This window comes from Myotis lucifugus, unplaced genomic scaffold (assembly GCF_000147115.1).
Source record: "Myotis lucifugus unplaced genomic scaffold, Myoluc2.0 scaffold_287, whole genome shotgun sequence".
Lineage (NCBI taxonomy): Eukaryota > Metazoa > Chordata > Mammalia > Chiroptera > Vespertilionidae > Myotis > Myotis lucifugus.
In genome coordinates, this window is record NW_005871335.1 from 1240203 (window position 1) to 1260803 (window position 20601).

At 49.7% G+C, this 20601-nt stretch overlaps 1 protein-coding gene across 1 annotated transcript in view; it reads right to left on the bottom strand.

The window, feature by feature from the left end:
- ASIC2 (acid sensing ion channel subunit 2) overlaps positions 1–20601 on the bottom strand; it is a 203976-nt gene that overhangs the window by 49441 nt on the left and 133934 nt on the right. The window contains 2 exon segments of the mRNA XM_006099877.3: positions 574–701; positions 15289–15439. Of these exon segments, the coding sequence (XP_006099939.3) occupies positions 574–701; positions 15289–15439 (279 nt within the window).

Below are 20601 nucleotides of genomic sequence, written 5' to 3' on the forward strand. Positions count from 1 at the left end.
CTCACTCCGCTGACATGCAGGGTGGATGCAGCAGTCCTGGTTGGCTGGGAGGGGCCCTCCCCTGGCACTAAATCCAGAGAGCAGGCAGGAGCCCATGCAAGAGGCTTCCTTCCACTTAATTCTATTACGAGAGTGACACCCCATTCCTTCACCTTTGTGTAGGCAATTTTGAATTATATTAACACAAGTGATGCAACATACCAAATCCTGGTTAGCAGTTTCTCAGATCATCTACTGTTCCCCCCACCCCTCTCCCAATAGTTCCCCCACCCAGAATGGTTGGGTATAAAAAAAAAAACACCCAACCAATTCAGTGAAAAAGATAATAAGCTGGGTTTCCTTCACACCCACTTTTGGGAACTGACATGTGGTTCCTGAGAATTGGGCCACGAAGTTTAGCCGACACCTTCTCCACTTTCAGGGGGAGTCCCTTTACCAACCCCAACTGCCCTCCAGCCTCCTGGTGGATTCAGAACCTTCCAGAAGTGGGAATCCCATTTCTCTTCCTCCTCACCCCTCTGCAGACGGCCTGAGAGGAGGAGAACCCCTGACCGAGGGAGCCCAGGAACTTACCCTCTGCTCCTGCGTGGCCACGAAAGTCTGGAACCCTGGTGCCACCCCAAAGCCCAGCTCTTGGATGAAAGGCGGCTCAGACTGACTGTGGATCTGAACTTTCACTCCTGCTTCAAACGTCGTTTCCTCTGGAAGAACAAAATGGGACAGAGCTGTGGGTCAGAAACAACAGGTGCTATGGAGCCCTGAGACTGAAACGCTCAAAGGGACACTAGAGAGGTCATGTGACCGGCAGACTAAAAGCCCTCAAAGTTGACCCCCTCCTTATTCCTGGAAACTAGGTTACCTTCCCTGGCACAGGGACAGTGCAGAGGCGATGAGTTAGGGATCTTGAGGTGGGGAGAATATCCGGGACTCTCTGTGGGTTCCAGTGTGATCACAGGGTCCTTGCAAGAGGGAGGCAGGAGGAGCAGAGTCAGAGAGAGAATGGGAACACGCTGTGCTACTGGCTCTGAAGATGGAGGGAGGAGCCGCAAGCCAAGGGATGGAGGCAGCTTCCAGAAGCTGGAAAAATGAAGGGATTTTCCCTGGAGCCTCCAGAAGGAATGCAGCCCTGCCAACACCTAGATGCTAGCCTAGGGAAACCCCTTCTGAACTGCTGGCTTCCGGAACTGTCAGACAATACATTTATATTGTTTGAAGCCCAGAAATCCGCATTTCTGGAAATTCTGCTATGGTGTGTTATTTGGGCAAGCAGTGATCTAGTCCAGAGAGGGCAACTGACTCGCCCAAGGTCACACAGTGAGCCAAGAGCAGGGCAGGGCTAGAAGCCAGGTCACCTGACTTACAATCCACCACTCTTTCTAACCCTTGCAGTTGGTTTATTTCATGCCAGCAGGTGCCCTGCTTCATGGCTCTGGGGTTCTGAGTGAGCGCTGGAGAAAGGCAACAGGCCTTCACTGTCATACTCCTTCCAGCCCAGCGCCTGGAATGGAGCAGAGCTCAGTAATGGTTGAATGCAGCAAATGAGTGAGGAAGTGTCCTCGGCTGAGCCTACTGTTTTCTGCCCTTGGACCAGCTATGAGCCTGCTCAGGGTCTGACTGGACACTGGGAAACACCACACCACATGCTGCCCAGCAACAGGCTCCCTCCCATGTCTTGGCCTCGGGAGGTCTCACCTGCTGAGATGCAGGTGGGCCGCTCACCAAACAACAACAGCGGCGACAACAGTAGCAGTAGCCGGGACTACCCAGACAACTTTTGGGTCCCCATGCCAAATGAAAATTCGGGGCCCCTTCCTAAAACATCACTGGGTGTTAAGACAGCCATAGCAGAACATGAAACCCTTCTGAGCATGGGGACCTGTGACTATATGGGTCGCACATCCAGGAAGCCAGCCCCGCAATAACCCGATTGGTGCTGGACCGAAGTATTCACATTCTCACATTCCTCTCGCCACTAAATGATTCAACACGGAGCTGGCCCAGTGCGGTGAAGGATTTGTTTACACATCAGGAATACCAGGATTCAAAGCCCCAGGGAGCGAGCGAGAGCACAGACAACGGGGAAGTTACTACACACACAGTGTTAGGAACCCTGGTTAATTGGGACCAGGCTGACACCCAGACAGCTTAACATGAAAGATGATGTTGAATCAGGAGGAGGGCGGTGGAGCTTGTTCAACCTGCAGAGGCTGGGCCTCTTTCATTTTTCAGGAGCGCGGCCACGGTGGCAGGAGGCGAGGTCTACCTGCGGTGTTTTCTGCTCATGCAGAGAGGCGAGGGCTCTGCCGGGGGAGATGGGGAGATGGGGCCCGATGGGCAGAATGCATAATAGGGCAGGGGAAGTACATCGCAATAAAAGAAGCTTAAATCTTTCATCTTTGCAAATTACAGGAAACACGCCGAGGAAATAAACACTGGGGAGAAGTGGGAAGGGAAGCTGCTCGGAAAAAGCGGAGAAATTTTCTAGGCTGAGGCAGGGTGGTGCCTGCTACAGAGCAATTTTATGGTGGACGAGGCTGGCTTTGTGACAGTGGCTGGGATGGCCAGCTCGGAAGGAGAAGGTGGGGAGGGAGGCCGGCCGTGTGGTGGTGGGCGTCCACTGTGCAGGATCACTTCCGTTTGTCCGTCCCCTGGCCAGTCCTCTCCACTGTGCTCTCCCTGGAAGCCGCCCTGGCAGAGACTGTACTGATGGGCTCCCTCAACCTCTGCTTCTGGTTGGGTTCAGTCACTGGTGGCCCAGGTAGGAGACCGGAGTGTGTGTGTGTGTGTGTGTGTGTGTGTGTGTGTGTGAGAGAGAGAGAGAGAGAGAGAGAGAGAGAGAGAGAGAGAGAGAGTAAAATAAAGGGCAGGCCCAGGCCTGGGGTCTATGATTCATGGATGCTGGAATTTTGGAGCTAGGAGAGCCCTTGACACTTTTTAAATTCAACTAACCTCTCATCTTTCAGGTGAGAACACTGAGGCTCACAGAGAAGACAGTGGCCACTGGCCACATGACAAGTGGGGGCTGAGCAGAAGCCAGGTCCCTTGACCTCTGACCCTCCTTGCCCTTTGCCAGTTGGCTAGAAGAGGCAGTGGTCCCGACGACAAACCAATAAGGCTCAAAGCTGGACAGGGACGGAGGGGGCAGAGTAGTTGAATTTATATTGGGCTTAGCAGCCTGTGCTCTCTCATCTCCGAGTTCAGGGCACAGCTCACTGAGCATGTGGCAGCGACAGTGATAGGGACCGAGGCCCTAGTCCTAGCCCTTGAGAGTCCTTATGGGAAGGGTCTGCCACACGCTGCTCGGGTGGTCAACGAGGGGCCCATCTTGGTCCCTCATGCTCTCTGGGCTCTTACAGAGAAACCCAAGCGGGCTAAGGTGGGGCCTGGGAGGAGGACCAAGGAAATACGGGCTCTGAGAGCGCAGCTCTGGGTTTGGTTCACAGCCCACTGGGGAACAGCTGTGTGACTTCGGACACATTATACTGCCTCTCTGTCCTCTTTGCTAACATGAAGGTGTGCTATCTCTCTGTTTTCAGCTCTAAAATTCTGTGAGCTGGGGGTCATGCACCAGTCTGCGAACCTCACTGCCTCTGATTTGAATTTCCCGAAAAAGAGATTTCTGAACAAAAGACATGCCCCTCCCCTGCCAGACAGGCCCAGCTGAACAGCTTGCCTAGGTAAGAACACCCGGACCCGGCACAGGGATGGGCGTGCTCACGCTTGATTGCCCACAGGTGCCATTTAGACGCCAGGGGAGCTTCTGGAAGAAATAAAATCAACATCGTGTCCCCATGCTGGATGGGATGCAATTATGTCTGTTCCGGGCAGCAGCTCGGTGTGGCTGAGTGTTCGCACCAACAGCTCCTGATCCAGATGTTATCAAATGGCTACGGAAGTTGGGTGAGGGCTGCAAACCCCAGCCCCTCCTGCAGAGCCTCAAGGCACACTGGCATTTTAAAGGCCTTAGGACACGCTGCAGCACAAACATGCTACCCTCTGTTATACCAAGTGCTGCCTAAGGCTACCCTTTTTGTTTTGTTTTGTTTTAATTTTCTTTAAAATATTTTTTAAAATTGATTTCAGAGAGGAAGGGAGGGAGAGAGATACTGACATCAATGATGAGAGAGGATCATTGATCGGCTGCCTCCTGCAGGCCCCCTACTGGGGATCGAGCCCGCAACCTAGGCATGTGCCCTGACTGGGAATTGAACTGTGACCTCCTGGTTCAAAGGTTGATGCCCAACCACCAGGGCCAGGCTCTGTTTTAATTTTTAAGCAACACTAGCTCTTGGTGGAAAGAGTCAAGGGCCAAATCAGAAGCTATGGATGGAAGCCGAGTTCCAATACTTCCAATGATAGCCATGGGGTCGTGGGAGAGTCATTCAGCGTCCAGAGGCTTGCTTACCACATCTGTTAAATGGGCTACTGTGTTAAATGAAGAACTGCTCTATGTCCTACGAGTGTCTGTGTAAGGACCAGAAGATAGAATGCAGGCGAAGCACCTCATATACTGCAGAGGGATGTATTCGTGTTGGGGAAGGGGACAGTTGATGTCAGGACTTAGCTATATAACAGAGAAGAGTGGCTACACGTAACACACGCCTCTTAAATAGAATATTTATAAAACATACATTAGTGAAGGCAACCCGGGTGGAGTTGGGTCTGCTCTCATTACAGAAAGATTTATTCCAAGGATTCTTTAAATGAGTTTTCCTGGTGCATTCAGGCTCAGAGATTATAAATTACTTGTGAAGAAGGCTGATAAGTCCGGGTGGACGACTGGCATGCAGGAGACACCACCCTTGAAAAGCCGCCAGGGAGAGCCCTGTCTCTGAAATTATAGGGGAAGTTGGTGGATGATTAAGATTCTATTCATAAAAATCCTGTTCACACACACCGGTGGCGGGAATAAGGTATAAATAACCAGATGGCCGAACAGATCGTGTAGATAGATTGCGATGTGATTATAGAATTCAAAACCATTCAAAGCATTACCGAACTCATAGCGACTTCTTGTTACTATGTTCTCAGTCAATGAATATAGAGAAGCATGGCAGTGTTTGTGCGGAGGTGACGTGGGAGAAATATCCAGATGTTAAAAAGTCATTGTATTTCCAAGGGGTGGAAACAGTGGTTCAGCTCAGAGCTTCCCATGCTAGAATGTGAGCCACCTGGAGACCACTGGTTACAGTGCAGATTCTGGGTGGGGCCTGAGAGTCTGCATTTCTGACAAGCTCCCAGGGGACAACGATGCTGCTGGTTGGAGGACCACACTCCGGGTAGAAGGACTCACAGGAGAACATCTGTGTGTTAGCAGAACCCACTAGGGCCATGGTGATCTGGCCTCTGCCCACCTCGGCAGCCCTGGGGCCCAGCCTGAGATCCAGCCACTGCAGGATGCCCTGGGATGTTCTTGGCCTTCACTCCTGACTCCCCTCCCTCTCCCTGGCATCTTACCTGCCATGGCCTACACCTTCTTTAATTCCCACCACTGCCTAGCCACCTGAGAAACAGGCCTGAGACTAAGAGCAAAGGTCGTCTCCCCTCTGAAGCCCCCCGAGATACCCTTTCCTCCCTTCCAGAACCTACTGTCCCCTCCTTTGTGCTCCATCTATCCTCTGTCATAGCACTTGGTGACATTTAATTGTTCACATGTCCCCTGACCAGACTGCGAATGCCTGGCACTCCTTAGGCACTTTACATGAGGGCTACTGGACCAATGAACATCCATCTGCTACATAAATGGAGCCTCAACATGGTCCCTAGATGGTGAACAATTTGAAAGCCTGGCCTGGGCCTTTTTATCTGTATCCCTGTGTGCCTGGCACACAGTAGGTGCTCTTGGCGACTTACTGGCTAGGCAGACACAAATGCTGAGGTGGGTCTGTTTCACAACCACCTCTGAGATGTTCCCCTCCCTCAGCCCTTCACCTGCCTGGCTGGGAGTTTTATTTTTTATTTTATTTTTTGTTAATCCTCACCAGAGGATATTTTCCCACCGATTTTTAGAGAGAGTAGAAGGGAGGGGGAGAGACAGAGAGAAACATCACTGTAGAGAGACAAATCGACTGGTTGCCTCCGGCATGCTCCCTGACCAAGGACAGGGATCAAGCTGCAACCGGTATGTGCCCTTGACTGGAATCGAACCCGGGACACTTTAGTCTGCAGGCTGATGCTCTATCCACTGAGCTAAATCAGCTAAGGCCTGGTTGGGAGTTTTAACTGGAGCACATATATTTTCTGCCTAGCACTTAGCAGGTCTTCTCAAAATGATGGAAGTCAGGTTTCTTCTGGCTGTGCCATGGCTGCTGACTCCAGTGCGGGTTGTGACTTACAGCATCATCTCTCCAGGCACCTGTAGAGACCCACCATGCAGCACAGAGGCTGCTCTGCTGCATGGCCTTGTGCTCGGGACTCTCCAAGTTCAGGTCACAGCCTGCAGCTGTACTTCTAGGGAGGCCCTCGGCACCAGGCGTCAAGGCCAGAGTTTTCCCTGGGGAGCAGCTGTTGGAGAAACCATAGCAACCATCTGCATCCGCTCTTGCTGTGATGGGGAAAAGGGAATGGGCTACCCTTGATAGTTGCTCAGGCCTTCCAGCTACATGGAAAATTCATGATTATTTTAAATTTAATTTTTACCAAAGCAATACATGTGCATAATTTTACAAGCCAAATGGGCCGCAAGACTGCCAATGACAAGGCAGTGCCCTGCTCCAGCTCTCCCCACGCCCCGAGTCCCACTCCTCAGAGGCAGCTGTTCCTTCTGGTATTTCCTTTCATAGGTTCACGGACATCAACCGCTTGACAGTTATTTCCTGGTGTATATATTCTCTATTGAAGTCCTGCCATGGATATGAGGATGTAGGCTTCTTACCTGAAGTGTCCCGCCATATTTACGTCCCTTTTACATCGTTTTATGACATTTCGTTTAAGTCGGTGTCCAGCTCTTACATGATTACGACTGGGACCATCCCCCCCAGCTCTGTGGTAGGTTCTGCTGCTTCTTTCTTTCTTGTGTAACTATTTTGTTTTTACTGTTTCTTTCTCTTTGTTTGGCTTGCGAGGTATCGTGTCACAGAAATGACAGAGAAAAAGTCGAACTTATAGAAACAGAGCATAGAAAAATGGTTGCCAGGGGCTGGGGAGAAATAGGGAGAAAGAAGGAAGTAGGGAGAGGCTAGTACAAGGTACAAACTTTCAGTGAGAAAGTGAATGAGATCAGAGGATCTAATGTGAAATACGTGTCTGTAGTTGCTAACACTGTATTGTATAATTGAAATTTGCTAAGAGAGCAGAACTTAAATTTCTCATCAAAAACTATATTTGTGAATATATTTAAATATGTTTGAATATTGGAATATATTTGAAACCAAATTCTACCTTCACACTTCATTTGTAGCTTGCTGGATATAGAATTCTATGTTAGCTCATCCGGGAAATGCAAAATGAGATACAACCTCACACCAGTCAGAATGGTTATTATAAAAAAGTCAGCTGGTAACATGTGCTGGCGAGGGTGTGGAGAAGAGGAAACCCTTGTGCACTGGTGGTGGGACTACAAGTTGGTGCAGCAACGATGGAAAACACTCAAAATTACTCAAAAACTAAAGATTGATCTACCATATGACCCAGCAATTCCACTTCTGGATATTTATCTGAAGAAAATGAAAACACTAATTGGAAAAGATGTATGCACCCCCATGTTCATTGCAGCGTTATTTACAAAAGCCAACATATGAAAGCAACCTAAGTGTCCATTATAGATGAATGGATAAAGATGTGGTATATACCCAATGAAATATTACGCAGCAATAAGAAGGAATGAAACCTTGACATTTTTTGACAACATGGATGAACTTAGAGGATATTATGCTAAGTGAAATAAGTCAAACAGGGAAGGACACTTATATGTGGACTATAAGAAGAAAAAACAAATGAACAAACAAACCAAAACAAAAACAGACTCATAGAAACAGAGCAAAGGGATGGTTATCAGAAGGGAGGAGGGTGGAGGAATGGGGGAAAAAGATGAAGGGGAATACAGTCAGTGATACTGTGGTAAGTTTCCATGGTGACAGATGGTTACTAGAATGGGGGAGGGGAGACCACATTGTAAGGTATAAAAATGCTGACTCACTATATTGTACACCTGAAACTAATATAACTAATACAATATATCCCCAACTATACTTAAATAAAAAATAATTCTATCCTAGAAAAACCAGTCCTCCTCCCTTTCCCCCACCCCCAATTTGAAAGCACTGTGCTGCTGTTGTTTGGCTTAAACTCTGTTGGGGAATCCCAGGCCATTCTGATTCTAGATCCTAGGTATGTGACGTGTTTATTTTCTTTCCAGAAACTTTTAAGGGTTTCTGCTTATCTCTGTTAGCCTGAATTTTTCAAGGATGCGTCTTAGTCTGATTGTTTTGCTACTTCTTGTAGACGGGACTTGTTTCGCCACTTACTGCAGACAGGTGAATGCTTTTGATATGGAAAATCACGTACTTCAGCTGGGAATTTTTCTTATGTTATTTCTTTGTCAACATCCTCTTCTCCATCTCTCAGTCTTGTTATTCTAGAACTCTTAATAGTAGGAAGTTGGACTTCTTGGGTTTACCCTCTCATTTTCATATTTTTTCTCCTCCCATTTTCCATCTGTTTGTCTTACTTTTCAGGAGGTTTCCTCAATTTTAATCCTTCTGTGAGTTTGAAAAAAAAAAGTTTGCAGTCATATTTTTAATTTCAAGTTTTTAAAACTTCTTTTTTGAATGTTACTTTTTCATAGCATCCTATTTTAATAGTTCATGTTTATGGATGCAGTACCATCTCTTATCTCTTGAGAATTTTAATTAAAACAGTTTGATGTTCTTTCTGTTCCCTGCATTTATGTTTTTCATTTACCAAACACACAGTGCCTACTATTATGAAGACACTTTTCTTAGAACTTCACAAATATTAACTCATTTCAATCTTCCTCACAACATTACAGAGCAGACAATAACGTTATTGTCATTTTACGGGTGGTGGAAATGAAGCCCAGAGAAGTTAAGTAACTTGCCCAAGGTTACACAGCTGACAAATTGTATAGCCGGGATTTGAACCCAGGCTCTAGTCTGGCTCTACAGCTCGTGCCATTAACTATTATCTCTGTTTCTTTCTTAAGTGGTTTGTTTTAGTTCCTTTCCCTCAAATGTCTGGCTTTTTGGCTGTCCATAGTGAAGAGGTTCTTCAAAGCGGCAGCCATTCCCGATGTGTGGGAGGACTTACCAAGGGACCGCACTCTGGAGTGAGCTAACCAGGCCGTTTTGTTTGGAGATTCCTGACGGCCATTCTGTGGGGGTCATTTCTCTTGAGCTTGTTAGTGTCTCCAGGAAGGGATTCCCCCAGAATCCCATTTGGGGGTGAGGGTGCATTAGCCTGGCTGGAGGTCTCACTACTCAGTAAGCTGAACTTCAGCTCATCTCCCTGTTTTCTGTACAGCACCTCACTCATGCCCTCAGCTTGGCCCGGTTTTCCCAAACCCAGAGCCTGTCTGTATCAATCTTATTTTCAGCTCCAGGTAGAGAGAGATTTGTCCAGTGGCTTTGGGCCATGGGAGGCTATCTGGAGGACTTAACAGCTTCTCTTACGGATTTTAAATTAATCCTCCCCATTTGAACTCCAACTCTCATCCCTATCTTCAGGAGAATCTGATGCCTCCAACCCCAGATCCTTGCTTGAGCTTCTGTGCTGAGAATTGATTGGCTTTAGCTGGTTTCCCAGCGCCGACTGTTATCGTCAGCCTCGTCTGCTCTGTGAGCCAGATACCATCTGCTTTCCATCTTCTACACATTTGCTGACATCTACTGTTATCTCCTCTCCCATCCACTTTGCCCTGAAAAAATGAATGCTTCATTGCCACTTAGGTGGGTTTGGGGAGGGAGCGTCCATAAACACCGATGTCCAACCCATCACGTTCAACCAAAAGTCTAGACCGTCAACCTCCCCAAGGCTCTGGAGCTCAGCAGACCTGTCATGGGCTCCCTTCACCATCCGGGGAGAAGGGGAAGGATGCTGCGAGGTGGTCTCCGTGAGGTACACAGCCACCGAACCAACCAACTCTGCTTGCATCCCAACAACATCAGTCCATTCAATGGCTTTCACACTGGGATCCTTGGAGCCTGGGCTTTTCCTCAGGGAATGTCCACAGCCACCGCAGTGAACATGGAGAACACAGTGAACATGGAGAAATCAAACTGGGCTCCCACCTCCAATTGAACTGGAGTGGCTCTGCCTTCTTCTGTTTTATACATTGAGGCTGTGCTAGAGCGTTTGTTCAACACAAGGATTCTGCTATTGCAAAAAGCAAAAACAAAACACAGAACGAAATAAGAAAAGAACATTAACAGGCCTATCATTACGGGCCATTCCCTCTTCAGAGGTGCCACTGAACCTTTTCTTCCCCTGAGCTACTTTCACGGGAGTGCCTTCACAATCACATTTTGAACATGAAAGGAATGTAGTGAGAGGAGAATTGCCTTTGGGTTCCCAAGTGGATTTTCCGCTTGGTTCCACTACTTAACGAGGTGTGTGTTCTTAGAAAGCTTATGCAACCTCTCTGGGCTCCAGTTTCTCTGTCTTTCAAGGGATTATAACCCTTGACAGCAGGGTAATTGGGAGGATTCATGGGACAGGATATTCATGGCACACAGTAGCTCCTCATTAAAATTATTGTCTCCCTTATCCTGCCCCCATCAGTGTGCACAGAAATCTTTTTCTCTCTCAACAAAATATATATTTATTAACTTGGTGTATGTAAGAGAGCCAGACATCCAAGATATCTAACTTCTAGAGCATATGTTTTAGTAAAAGGGGAGAGACAAGAGAAAATAAGTAAATCATATGGTATACTTGAAGGTGACACATGCCATAGAACAGATGAAGAGAGGTGAGGAGTGGGGTGGAGTGCAATTTTAAATAAGGCGGTCAAGGTAGGCCTCACGGAGCAAAGACTTGATGGAGATGAGGCAATTAGCCACATGGGTCTGAGCGAAGAGAATTCTAGGTGGAAGGAATGGAGAATGCAGATGTCTTACAGTGACAGCGTTCTTGGAATGTCCCAGAAGCCACAGGGAAGCCAGTGTGGCTAGACCCAAGTGAACAAGGGGGAGAAGTAGGAGGTGATGAGGCAGAGGAGAATAATAAGGAGGCGGATATATACTTCTATTAGAGCATAGACTCTCAAAAGTCACACCTTTGTTCAAACATATAATAGCAAATTTTTCTACAATACTAGGATTTGGAGAAAACAAGGAGATAATATTTGATAAAAATATATTTTGCCAAGGGGTGAATGAAGGATAGAGGGAGATGAGAAAGGGAGGGGCCCTATTGGAGCCTATCTATCCAGAAATTGAGTTCACTAAAGAGCTCCCTGTACAGGACCTGGGCAGGTAACTCAATTGGTTAGAGCACCAGGAAGATACACCAAGGTTTTGGGTTCAATCCCTGGTCAGGAACACATACAAGAATCAACCAATGAATGCATAAATAAGTAAAACTACAAATCGATGTTTCTTTCTCTCTAAAAATTAATTAAACAAAGAAAAAAAAAAGAAGTCTATTAAAAAAAATAGAGCTCCCTGTACACCGATTCTAGTTTCCTCAGGTGTAACCCACCCCCACCCTCACCCTCACCCTCACCCTCACCCTCACCCCAATTCCTACCTCCCCCAGCATGGCCATTCGTGAGACAATCTCTTGGAAACTCCTTCCAGCTACCATCTCCCCAGCTTCCGTAGGGCTCCCATGTCCTTCCATGAACTCACTGCCTGGTCACTGATTGGTCCAGGGGCGGGCATCAGACTGAGCTGGGCCAATGATTCCCTCCCCTGTTTGTTTGTTTGTTCAGAGAGAGACTCAGAACAGTCTCTTGCTCAGTCTCTTGCTGGTGGTAGGGTGTGTAAAATGTAAAACTACTGGGAACCACGTGTGAAAAAAAAATATGTGTGAAAAAAGCCTGTCTCTGGTGAGAGAGAAATGAAGGGATTCAGAGAGAGGAGAGGCCAGAGAAGGAGGGAGAGATGGGAGGGGGCCTGAGCCCTCCGTTCCAGTTGTTTCAGAATTTGCCTCCATGCCCTCCTGCTGTTTGGTTGTTGAAGTTTGCCTTGGATTCTGGGGCAACACAATTCCTTTTATGCCTAAACTTGTTTGAATCTGGTTTCTCTCATGCGCATCCTAGACAACCCACTGCCGAAGGGTCTTTGAAGTTTCTCCGAGGCATCCACACAGAGTTTCACTTTTAACAACCTCCCACCTGCCTTCGGTTTAATTTCCTTTAGGAAATGCTGGCCATGAAAGCCACATGTCCACAGTCTAGGACAGCTTTTCGGTCCTTTTTCTATTTTGTGAGCTCCTCCACGAGAAAAGAGGTTTTCGCTCAAAGGCATCTGGGAAATAAGTGCGGCATGCAATCCTGCTATCTTGGAGGAGTCATGGGAGCGTATGAAAGCCTTCCTGCAACGCATACCCGTGTTTACCTTGTCTGAGCAGAGTTTTCCGGGGCTTTTTCATTCTCAGAGCACGTACTATCCCAAAGGCCTGCCATCCCACAGGGCCCGCCTGGGGGCACCCTGACTAGGCCCGCGTGTGACCGAGCCTGTCTTCTTCAAAAGGGCATATTCCCAGGGTGCCCTGCACAAGGAGGTTTGGCCAAGGGGCATCCTAGTGCCAGATGCTGTCAGCCCAGAGAAAAGGACACTTTTGATAATTTTCATAGTCGCTCCCTCTATTCGCTAAGCATGAGCCCATGGGCTGGGTCAACCCCATGAGGGTGCCTTTTCCTAATCTACCTATGGGTGCCCAAGGTCCCTTCTATGTCAGGATTACACCTAGAGGGGTGGTTCCCCCACTGCCTCCTTAAATTGCGGAGAGATGAAGCTGTCCATGAGAATTAGCAGAGACTGCTTTGAGCAGATGACACCCAGATGTTGAGGTGGTTTAGGCCCCTGTTACAGCTGCGAGACATTGGCGATGCTCTCTGCCTCTGGGGCCGTGTGACTGTCCCCCCAGCTACGGGTCGTCATGATCATGCTTCTGTTCACACGTGGCCGAGAGCTCGCATTTGGTCCTTCAGCCATCTTGTCAAGGGGACGGGTTCTGTTTGCTTTATTGATCTATACTTTATGGATGAGGCAACTGAGGCTCATTCCCGCATCCTCAGCCACACCGAGAGTAACGGGAGAGCTGCAGGTGGATCCCAGGTCTGTCTCTCTGATGCTACTCTCCTGACCCATGACCCTGCCTCGGTCACCAAGCCCTATGTGGCCACTCCCTCCATAGACATATTTCCAATAATTTCTTCTCTATCACCACCCCAATATCTCCTGTGAGGACTTAGGCTCCTTTCTCCGGGGATTGCGAGGAGGTAGGAATGCCAAAGAACCAAGATATCATCTGTGGGGCTATGCAGCCTGGCGGGCAGGACGGGGCCTGTCTCCTGTGTCCAAGGTGGGCTAGGCCTGGCCGTGTCACCAACCTTGGGAGCAGGACTCACTTTTATGTCCTCATCTCTTTCCCTTTCCATAGGAAATTCAATAAGCAAATATGTTCTGGTATTTACAAGGCAGGGTCTCTCTCTGGACCAGGATCCAGCTCCCAGGACCCAGGGCTCTCAGACGCAGGCTGGCCTCCGGGATGTTCTGGAGAGCCGGGCTCCGCTGGTCGGCAGTCAGAGCTTAGTGGGAACACACACTTTCATCCTCCTGCTGGAGGGGAGGGGAACTGCATGTAGAAGAGTAGGCGGTATCAACTAAGTGCCCCTGAGCAATAGCAGGTGGGGTTTGGAGGCCTGGAGCAGGGGGAGCTGCCAGGAGGCATTACTGGAATGACGGGTGTGGTGGCCATTGTACCTTTCAGTGGGAGGAGCAGGAGAACTAACCAGTGTGAGGTGAGTGGCTACACTCAGCTCTCCCCAGCAGGCTCAAGCGAGGATGTCGAGAGAAAGGGAGAGCATGGTGGTGGGGAGAGAGCTTGGAGCTTGTGGCCAGTGAGCCCTGGGGTGGGAGCCTTTGCTGCCTCAGAAGCCTGGAAGGCCCGGGCATGGCGAGGGCTGAGCCTCACAATGGGAAGGATCGGCTGCAGGAACACAGGTTGGGGGCTGCTTGGCCTCCATGCTCCCCCCTATTCCTCAGCTCCAACCTGAGGGTCCAGGCCTTCCTCCTGCTGGAGGCTTCTCTCCCCTCCACCTTCCCTGTGGCTCCTCCTCAGGCCCATCCCGTGAGCCCCTTCCCCACCCCTAACCTTTATGCCCTGAACACAGCATCAGTCTTATTTGGGTCTCTTTTGCATCCACAGTCCCACTCCTGGGCACCTCTTTACTTTCTCCACCTGGTGGAATTGCAGGTGAGGCCAGCATCCCTGGGCTACTGGCTGCATCACTCCATCTCTGCTTCTGCCTTCACGTCGCCCTCTCCTCTGTCTATCCCTCTTATGAGAACCCAGGACAATCCCAAGACTCCGTTCAGATGCTGCATGCACTAGGATGCTTTCCCTGAACCTTTCTCTCCCTCTACTCCAACCCTCCCACCTCCTCCGTCCAGGTGGAGGCCACAGCACCAGCAATACTGGGGTCACAATGGACTACAATAGTGTGTCTCCTCTTCCAGTTTGTGATCAAGGACTCATTCTTTTTCACCTTAATGTCCTGACTTTGGTGCAAAGCCTGCGGTAGTATATATGGTAAATAAATCATTTGTTGAATAAATAAATGAATAAAGCTTTGAAACCTATACACACACAGGCCCCCAGGGGTTCCCACAGGTGTGGTGCCAGGCCCCTGAGTCCCTAACCTTTGGATGTCCAACACTGCACAGCCCCTCCACCTTCCTCCAGAGAAAGAAGTCTGCTTTCTTTCCCATTGGGCCTCCTGGCTGGGTCGGGAAATCCAATATGGCTGGGAGAAGGAAGGGCTGCTCTATCCCTTCCTCTTCCTGAAATCAAGCCAGTCACCTCCCAATCACACTTGTTGACTCAAACCTTCCTCCATGCCCCCTCCCAACACCACTTCTCACCCTACCAGCTTCCCAACACTCCCATCATCTACCCCTCTCCCATCTGGTGAAATCCAAAGAAACTCATCCCAGCCCATGCCAGGGGCACCCCTACCACTCACCAGCATGCCACCAACCCCTTGGCAGAGATCAGTCCCTCACAGGTGGGTTGAGACAGCCCACCTGAAGCAAACCAGTCTTTCAAAGTCCTGCTCCCCTCCGCCATCCCCCACGGCCCAGGTCCATGTGCCCAGCTCACCTGTCTCTCCCCAGATGGGCAGGTACTCATCTTGCTGAATGTCCAGCATGATCTCCAGCCCGTTGCCTGTCCCCCCCTTGACCGTGGTGAGCAGAGGTTTGCCATCCTCGCCTGAGTTAAACATGTAACACTTCCCATATTTTGTAAACACCTGAAGGAGAGAAGAGAGAGAGAGAAGCACATGGGTGACTTCAGACTGGGCTCCAGAGACAGGTGAGACCCCAGAAATCCAACAACAGGCCAGAGTCCCCACAGCCCATCACAATCAACCCGTCAGGGACCAAGGATTCCTCGCCCTGACTAATGGCCTCACTTTTGCCACATGGGATTCTGGCAGGAAAGAACAAAGCTGGACACCCTCTGGGTGTGTGGCAATGGGATCTGCTCTCTTCTCCCTCTGAATGGTCCTTCTGTCCACATGTTGGTCAGCTCTTAACCTCCCAGTCCGCACCTCTGGCCCTGAGAGCTTTCCTGGGCTCCAGACACACTGATCTCACTGCCTAATAAGCATGACCTCCGGGGGACCACAGACCCTGGACACTCACAGGTCCCAGTGGGAACAAATCTTCCTCAGGCTCCCCCCACAGCCATGGTTCCCCCGCATTCTTATTCCCGGAAACAGCACCACTACCTGCCAAGGGGTCATATCCTCTTCCTTTTGGCCTGGCTTTTTCTGTCACATGCATGTGGCCCTACTATGAGCAAGGATTTGGGGATGGCAAAGAAGCACAAGCCCTACCACCTGCCTTCACAGCCTACAGGAAGGGTCAGCGAAACGACAGATTCCTCATGTTCCTCCGCTGTACGAAATGGCTCCGAGTCCCTCCCTGGCAGGTGAACTATTTCAAAACAGACAGGCCCTACTCTCTCGGCTTCGTGGTGGAGACAGCCAGAACACGATTTTTCAAAGAGCTGAGCTTTATCATCATTACTGTATGTAGCCACTGAACTTGGCTAACGAACTTGTCCCCCAGAGAGATGCTCTTAGGGATCGCTATGATGAACGGACGAGAGCGTTTTACAGAGAGCACGTCCACCACCGGGTTGAACACATCCAGAGTGACATCGGGGGTGCGCCAACAGAGGTTTCCTTTGTAGACCCACCAATAACCTCTTTGGTTCCAAAACTGTTGATAATACGAATTTTCCTGTCTATCTAATGGGATTTGTAAGTAGAAGTACACTGCAGCTTAGCACCAGATCACTGGAAATCCTAGCCCCCACTCCCCCTCCATTTGCCACTTGAACTTCAGAATACCGGGCTGGGGTTAGAATATGCTGTCTACTCCTGGAGTCACCTGTGCCCCCGGCCCTGCCACAGACATGCTGTGTGGCATTGATAAAAAAATCGACCCTCTTTGAGCTTCCGAGGGTGAGGACAAGGTATGAGCGCTAAAAGGGGACTCAGAGATGATCTCGCCCACCCGCCTGACTTCACAGGTAAGGAAATGGAGGCCTGGGAGAGACGGAGTGACCTGTCCAAGGCTATGCAGCAAGGACGTATCCATTTGGGACACAGACTCCTAGTTCAACCCGATCCTGCCTTTATACCAGCCTCCCTCAGTTTCCCTACTTGCAAGAGGAGATGGAGGATCTGGGGCATTGCTACCTTCAGTGGATCACTGCCTGAGTGCCTGCGCTGTGCTGGGCACTGGGCTGGCTGCATCAGCGCCTCATGAATCAGCCTTTCCCGTAGAGGAGGGAGCAGACAGGTCCTTGGTGCCCCTTTCCAGGCCTGGCACTCATCCCGGGCTCAGGTGGCAGCTCCTGCAGCTGCCTCGGTGTCAGTGCCATCTTTCCTGCTCCCTGCTCCTGAGGGCGGGTGCTGGGGCAAATGCACAAAGTTGCCAGGTGTGGACTGACGCAGAAGACAGCCTGGTGAGGGATGGTGGCAACCAGAGTGGCAGGGCAGGAAGCTCGAGGGTGACCGCAGCCGTGTCTGAGAGACGGCTGGGACAATCTACAACAGCCAAGTTCCTTATCAAGTCAGGACCGCCATAAAGAGGCCTAACACCCTTCGGTGGCTTCCTGGTGCATTTAAGATAAAGGCCCAAATCCTCACTGGGCCTCCCAGGGCTTGGCAGGAGCTCCCTCTCTCTCCTCTCTCACGTGTCACACACATGGGCTTCTTCAGCTCCTGGGATGTGCAGCCAGCTCACCCCCCACGGGCCCTTCCTATATACTGTCTCTTCTGCTAGAGTGTTCTCCCCACACCCTTTGCCTGGCCAACTGTGTCAAGCCTTGGATTAAATGCCACATCCCCAGAGGCACCCAGCCCCTGCTCCCAGCCTCCATTTAAACTGGGCTCCTTGTATACGACCTCATACCCTTGCTTTTTTCCTTTAGAGTAACATATCAAAGTACGCAACTGATTATTAGTTGGACGTGTCTTACACTGAACTGTAAGCTCCTAGAGAGCAGGGACTGTGTCTGTTTTGTCACATGAACTAATGAATGGGCTCCAAGGTGCTGCTACGCCCCATCCTCTTGCCCACCTCTGGGAGGCGCCCTTTGGTGCTGGCCAGCCGGCTGGCCTGGTTCTGGCGGGACCTCAGGCTGACACCTCCTATCCCTTCCTCTGCTCTGGCCTTCTCAGCTTCCCACTTAATTTTACCGAAGTATTTTTCTTGTGCTTCTCTGTGAAGGTGTTAGAGGAAATGATCCTTTCAGGAACTAAAGACAGCTTACCTTGGGCAGGAGAAGGGGCTCAGACCCAGCAGGGCACCCTCATCTGGCCCCCTGCCCGCCCGCTGAGCCCTCTGTTCCACCCGGCTTTTCTGAGAGGATTATTTTCCTCTCTGCTCAACATCAAAGGCCCGAGGGCTATTTACGCGCAGTGCAGTTTTGCTATAAACTTGGGACACGATGCAGCTCTCTTCCCCATCTCAGGGCATAATGATGTGTAAGAATAACACACGCTTGGAATTTATGCCTTATCACCCCCAGCCAAGACCCACAATTTATTTAAGTCCAGACTGTCAGTTGGGTGAGCTCGCTGCTTCTTCAGACCTGCCAATCTCCCGGGCCCATCTCTGCGCCCCGGGTTGCTGACAGATCAGTCGTGGCTGGCGGGGCTGGGTTTGCAGGGCTGCTAAGAGTCTAGCATTGCTCTTAGTTGGATAGATTGGTAAGAATTCATGGTGCATGTTTCCAACCTGGATGTCTAGGAGTGATGGGGGGGATCCTGAGATAAAATGGGGGGATCTCCATTGCTAACATTTTGCAGGGCACGTGACAATTTAGAGACGAACGGCCCCATGAAGTTGAGGGAAAGAAATGGACAATCCCTGAGCCTCTGCTTTTCCTCATCTGCAAATTGGGCACGATGATCTTGCCGTGTGGGTGTAGGGCCTACATGAGAGAATGAAAGTAGACTTATTTGGAAGATTACATAAGAGATATCTTTACTGGTTATGAACCCATACTTGGGGTGGCGGGTGGAGTTACTGTTTCTCCTTCTCAGCAGAAGACAGATACCTTTTTTGGGTGATGGGGGAAGGTAAGAGATGAAGTAAAGAATGAGGGGATTGTCCTGTGTGCTTATGTCTCCACAGTAGCAAGCTCCTCTTGAAGTAGTCAGAGGGGATGAAAACCACTGGGTGCCACTGATGGCTTATCTATGTATATAAAAGGCTAATATGCAAAGTGTCCCCTTGGGAGTTCGACTGGGAGACCAGAGTTCGCTCGCTCAGTGTGACATGCGCTGACCACCAGGGGGCGGCGTGGAACGAAGGAAGGCCCTGGTCGGCAGCCAGAAGGCCCTGATCTGCCCTGATGGCCAGCAGGGCCTAGGGACCCTACCAGTGCACGAATTTCCTGCACTGGGCCTCTAATTCCTTAATAATGTTAAGTCCGTTGCTAGAAGCCCAGGGTGACCAATGAGATCTGGGGACCATGGAGTTCTGTAGGAGGGAGATGCATTGATGCTTACAACTCATTTTGAAAATCTATATTTAAATCCCAACAACCAAATTGCATCCACCAATGGATACAGTGGATAGATACCCCCAATCTGCAACTGACCCATTCTAAGTCAAAGAGCATTGTATGTGGGGACAGGGAGAGGGTCTCGCTGCCTTCCAGTAGCTCTTCGAGTAGGTCTTAAGTCACCAACTGGCTCTGCTGCTCTCCCTGGACTGCCATTCACTTTATATTTGCTGTCACTAATTTGTGCAACAGCCCTGTCAGGTTGTTATCATCACTCTCATTTTACAGATGAGAAAACTGAGGCCCCGAACGGCTGAGCCAGGTCACGGAGCTGACAAGTGGAGAATCCAGGGTAAATCCATCTTTGCCTAATTCCAAAGCCTGTGCTCTTTGCTCTCTGGTCCCTACAGCTTACACCCACACACCCTCCCAACCAGCTCTGTTCCCAGCAGGTGAGTCTGGTGCTTTGCTAACACTAGGGCTCTCCCATTTGGTAATGGGGGAGATGCATCTCAAAGGCATGGAATCCTGGGGACATGCAGGCAACAAAAATATTATTGCCCAAACATCTAATTTTTCACATGGAGAGTCTAAGGCCCAGAGAGGTGACATGATCTGCCCTAGGTCACACAGCTAGTTTGGGGGCAGAGTCGAGGTCTGACCTGGGTTTGATGGCTTGGGTCTGTGCTCTTCCTCTCAAGCCATCTGTTTGCACATGCCATGGGTCGAAGATAATGGCTAGGCTCCCTGTCCCAGCGCATTGCATCCAGGAATAAGAGAAAGATTGGCAGCTGCTGCTGGCCCAGGTGCCAGTATCCAGGCTCAGCGTGATCTGTAGGGGCACCCTGCCTTAGAGTCCGGGAAATGCAAAGTGGAGCCCTTGCTGGGAAATTTAGGAAAAGCTGGTACTCATGAAGACATAGTTTTCTGGTCCAATTAAGAGTGCAACCAACATTTCTACACCACGCACCTATTTAAGAAAATAAATTATGTATCAGTTCCCTGAAGGGCCGCTGATATATCCACTTACCGGCACGCAACTGGGCCTACAAGCTTCAAACCTTCCGACCCATTCATTAATCCTGACCTTTAGGGCTGCTCCTAGGCAGTGGGCTTCTTGTCTCTTCTCGCTTACTACACTTGCAGGAAATGAAATTGTACTGCTCCAAATGCCTCTAAAATCAACCTCCCCCGCCCCTTGAGTTGACTGAGCTTTCTTCTCAATGAATGACTGAAGTTTCTCATTACGCTGTTTGCAAAATAACGTGCATGTTAAAGCCAACTATTTAGTTTCATTTGTTTTGTTTTTCTCTAACTCCTCAAACACATTTCACACACTGGGGGAGTGAGAAAGTCTTCAAATGGGTTATCAGGCTTCCAATACAC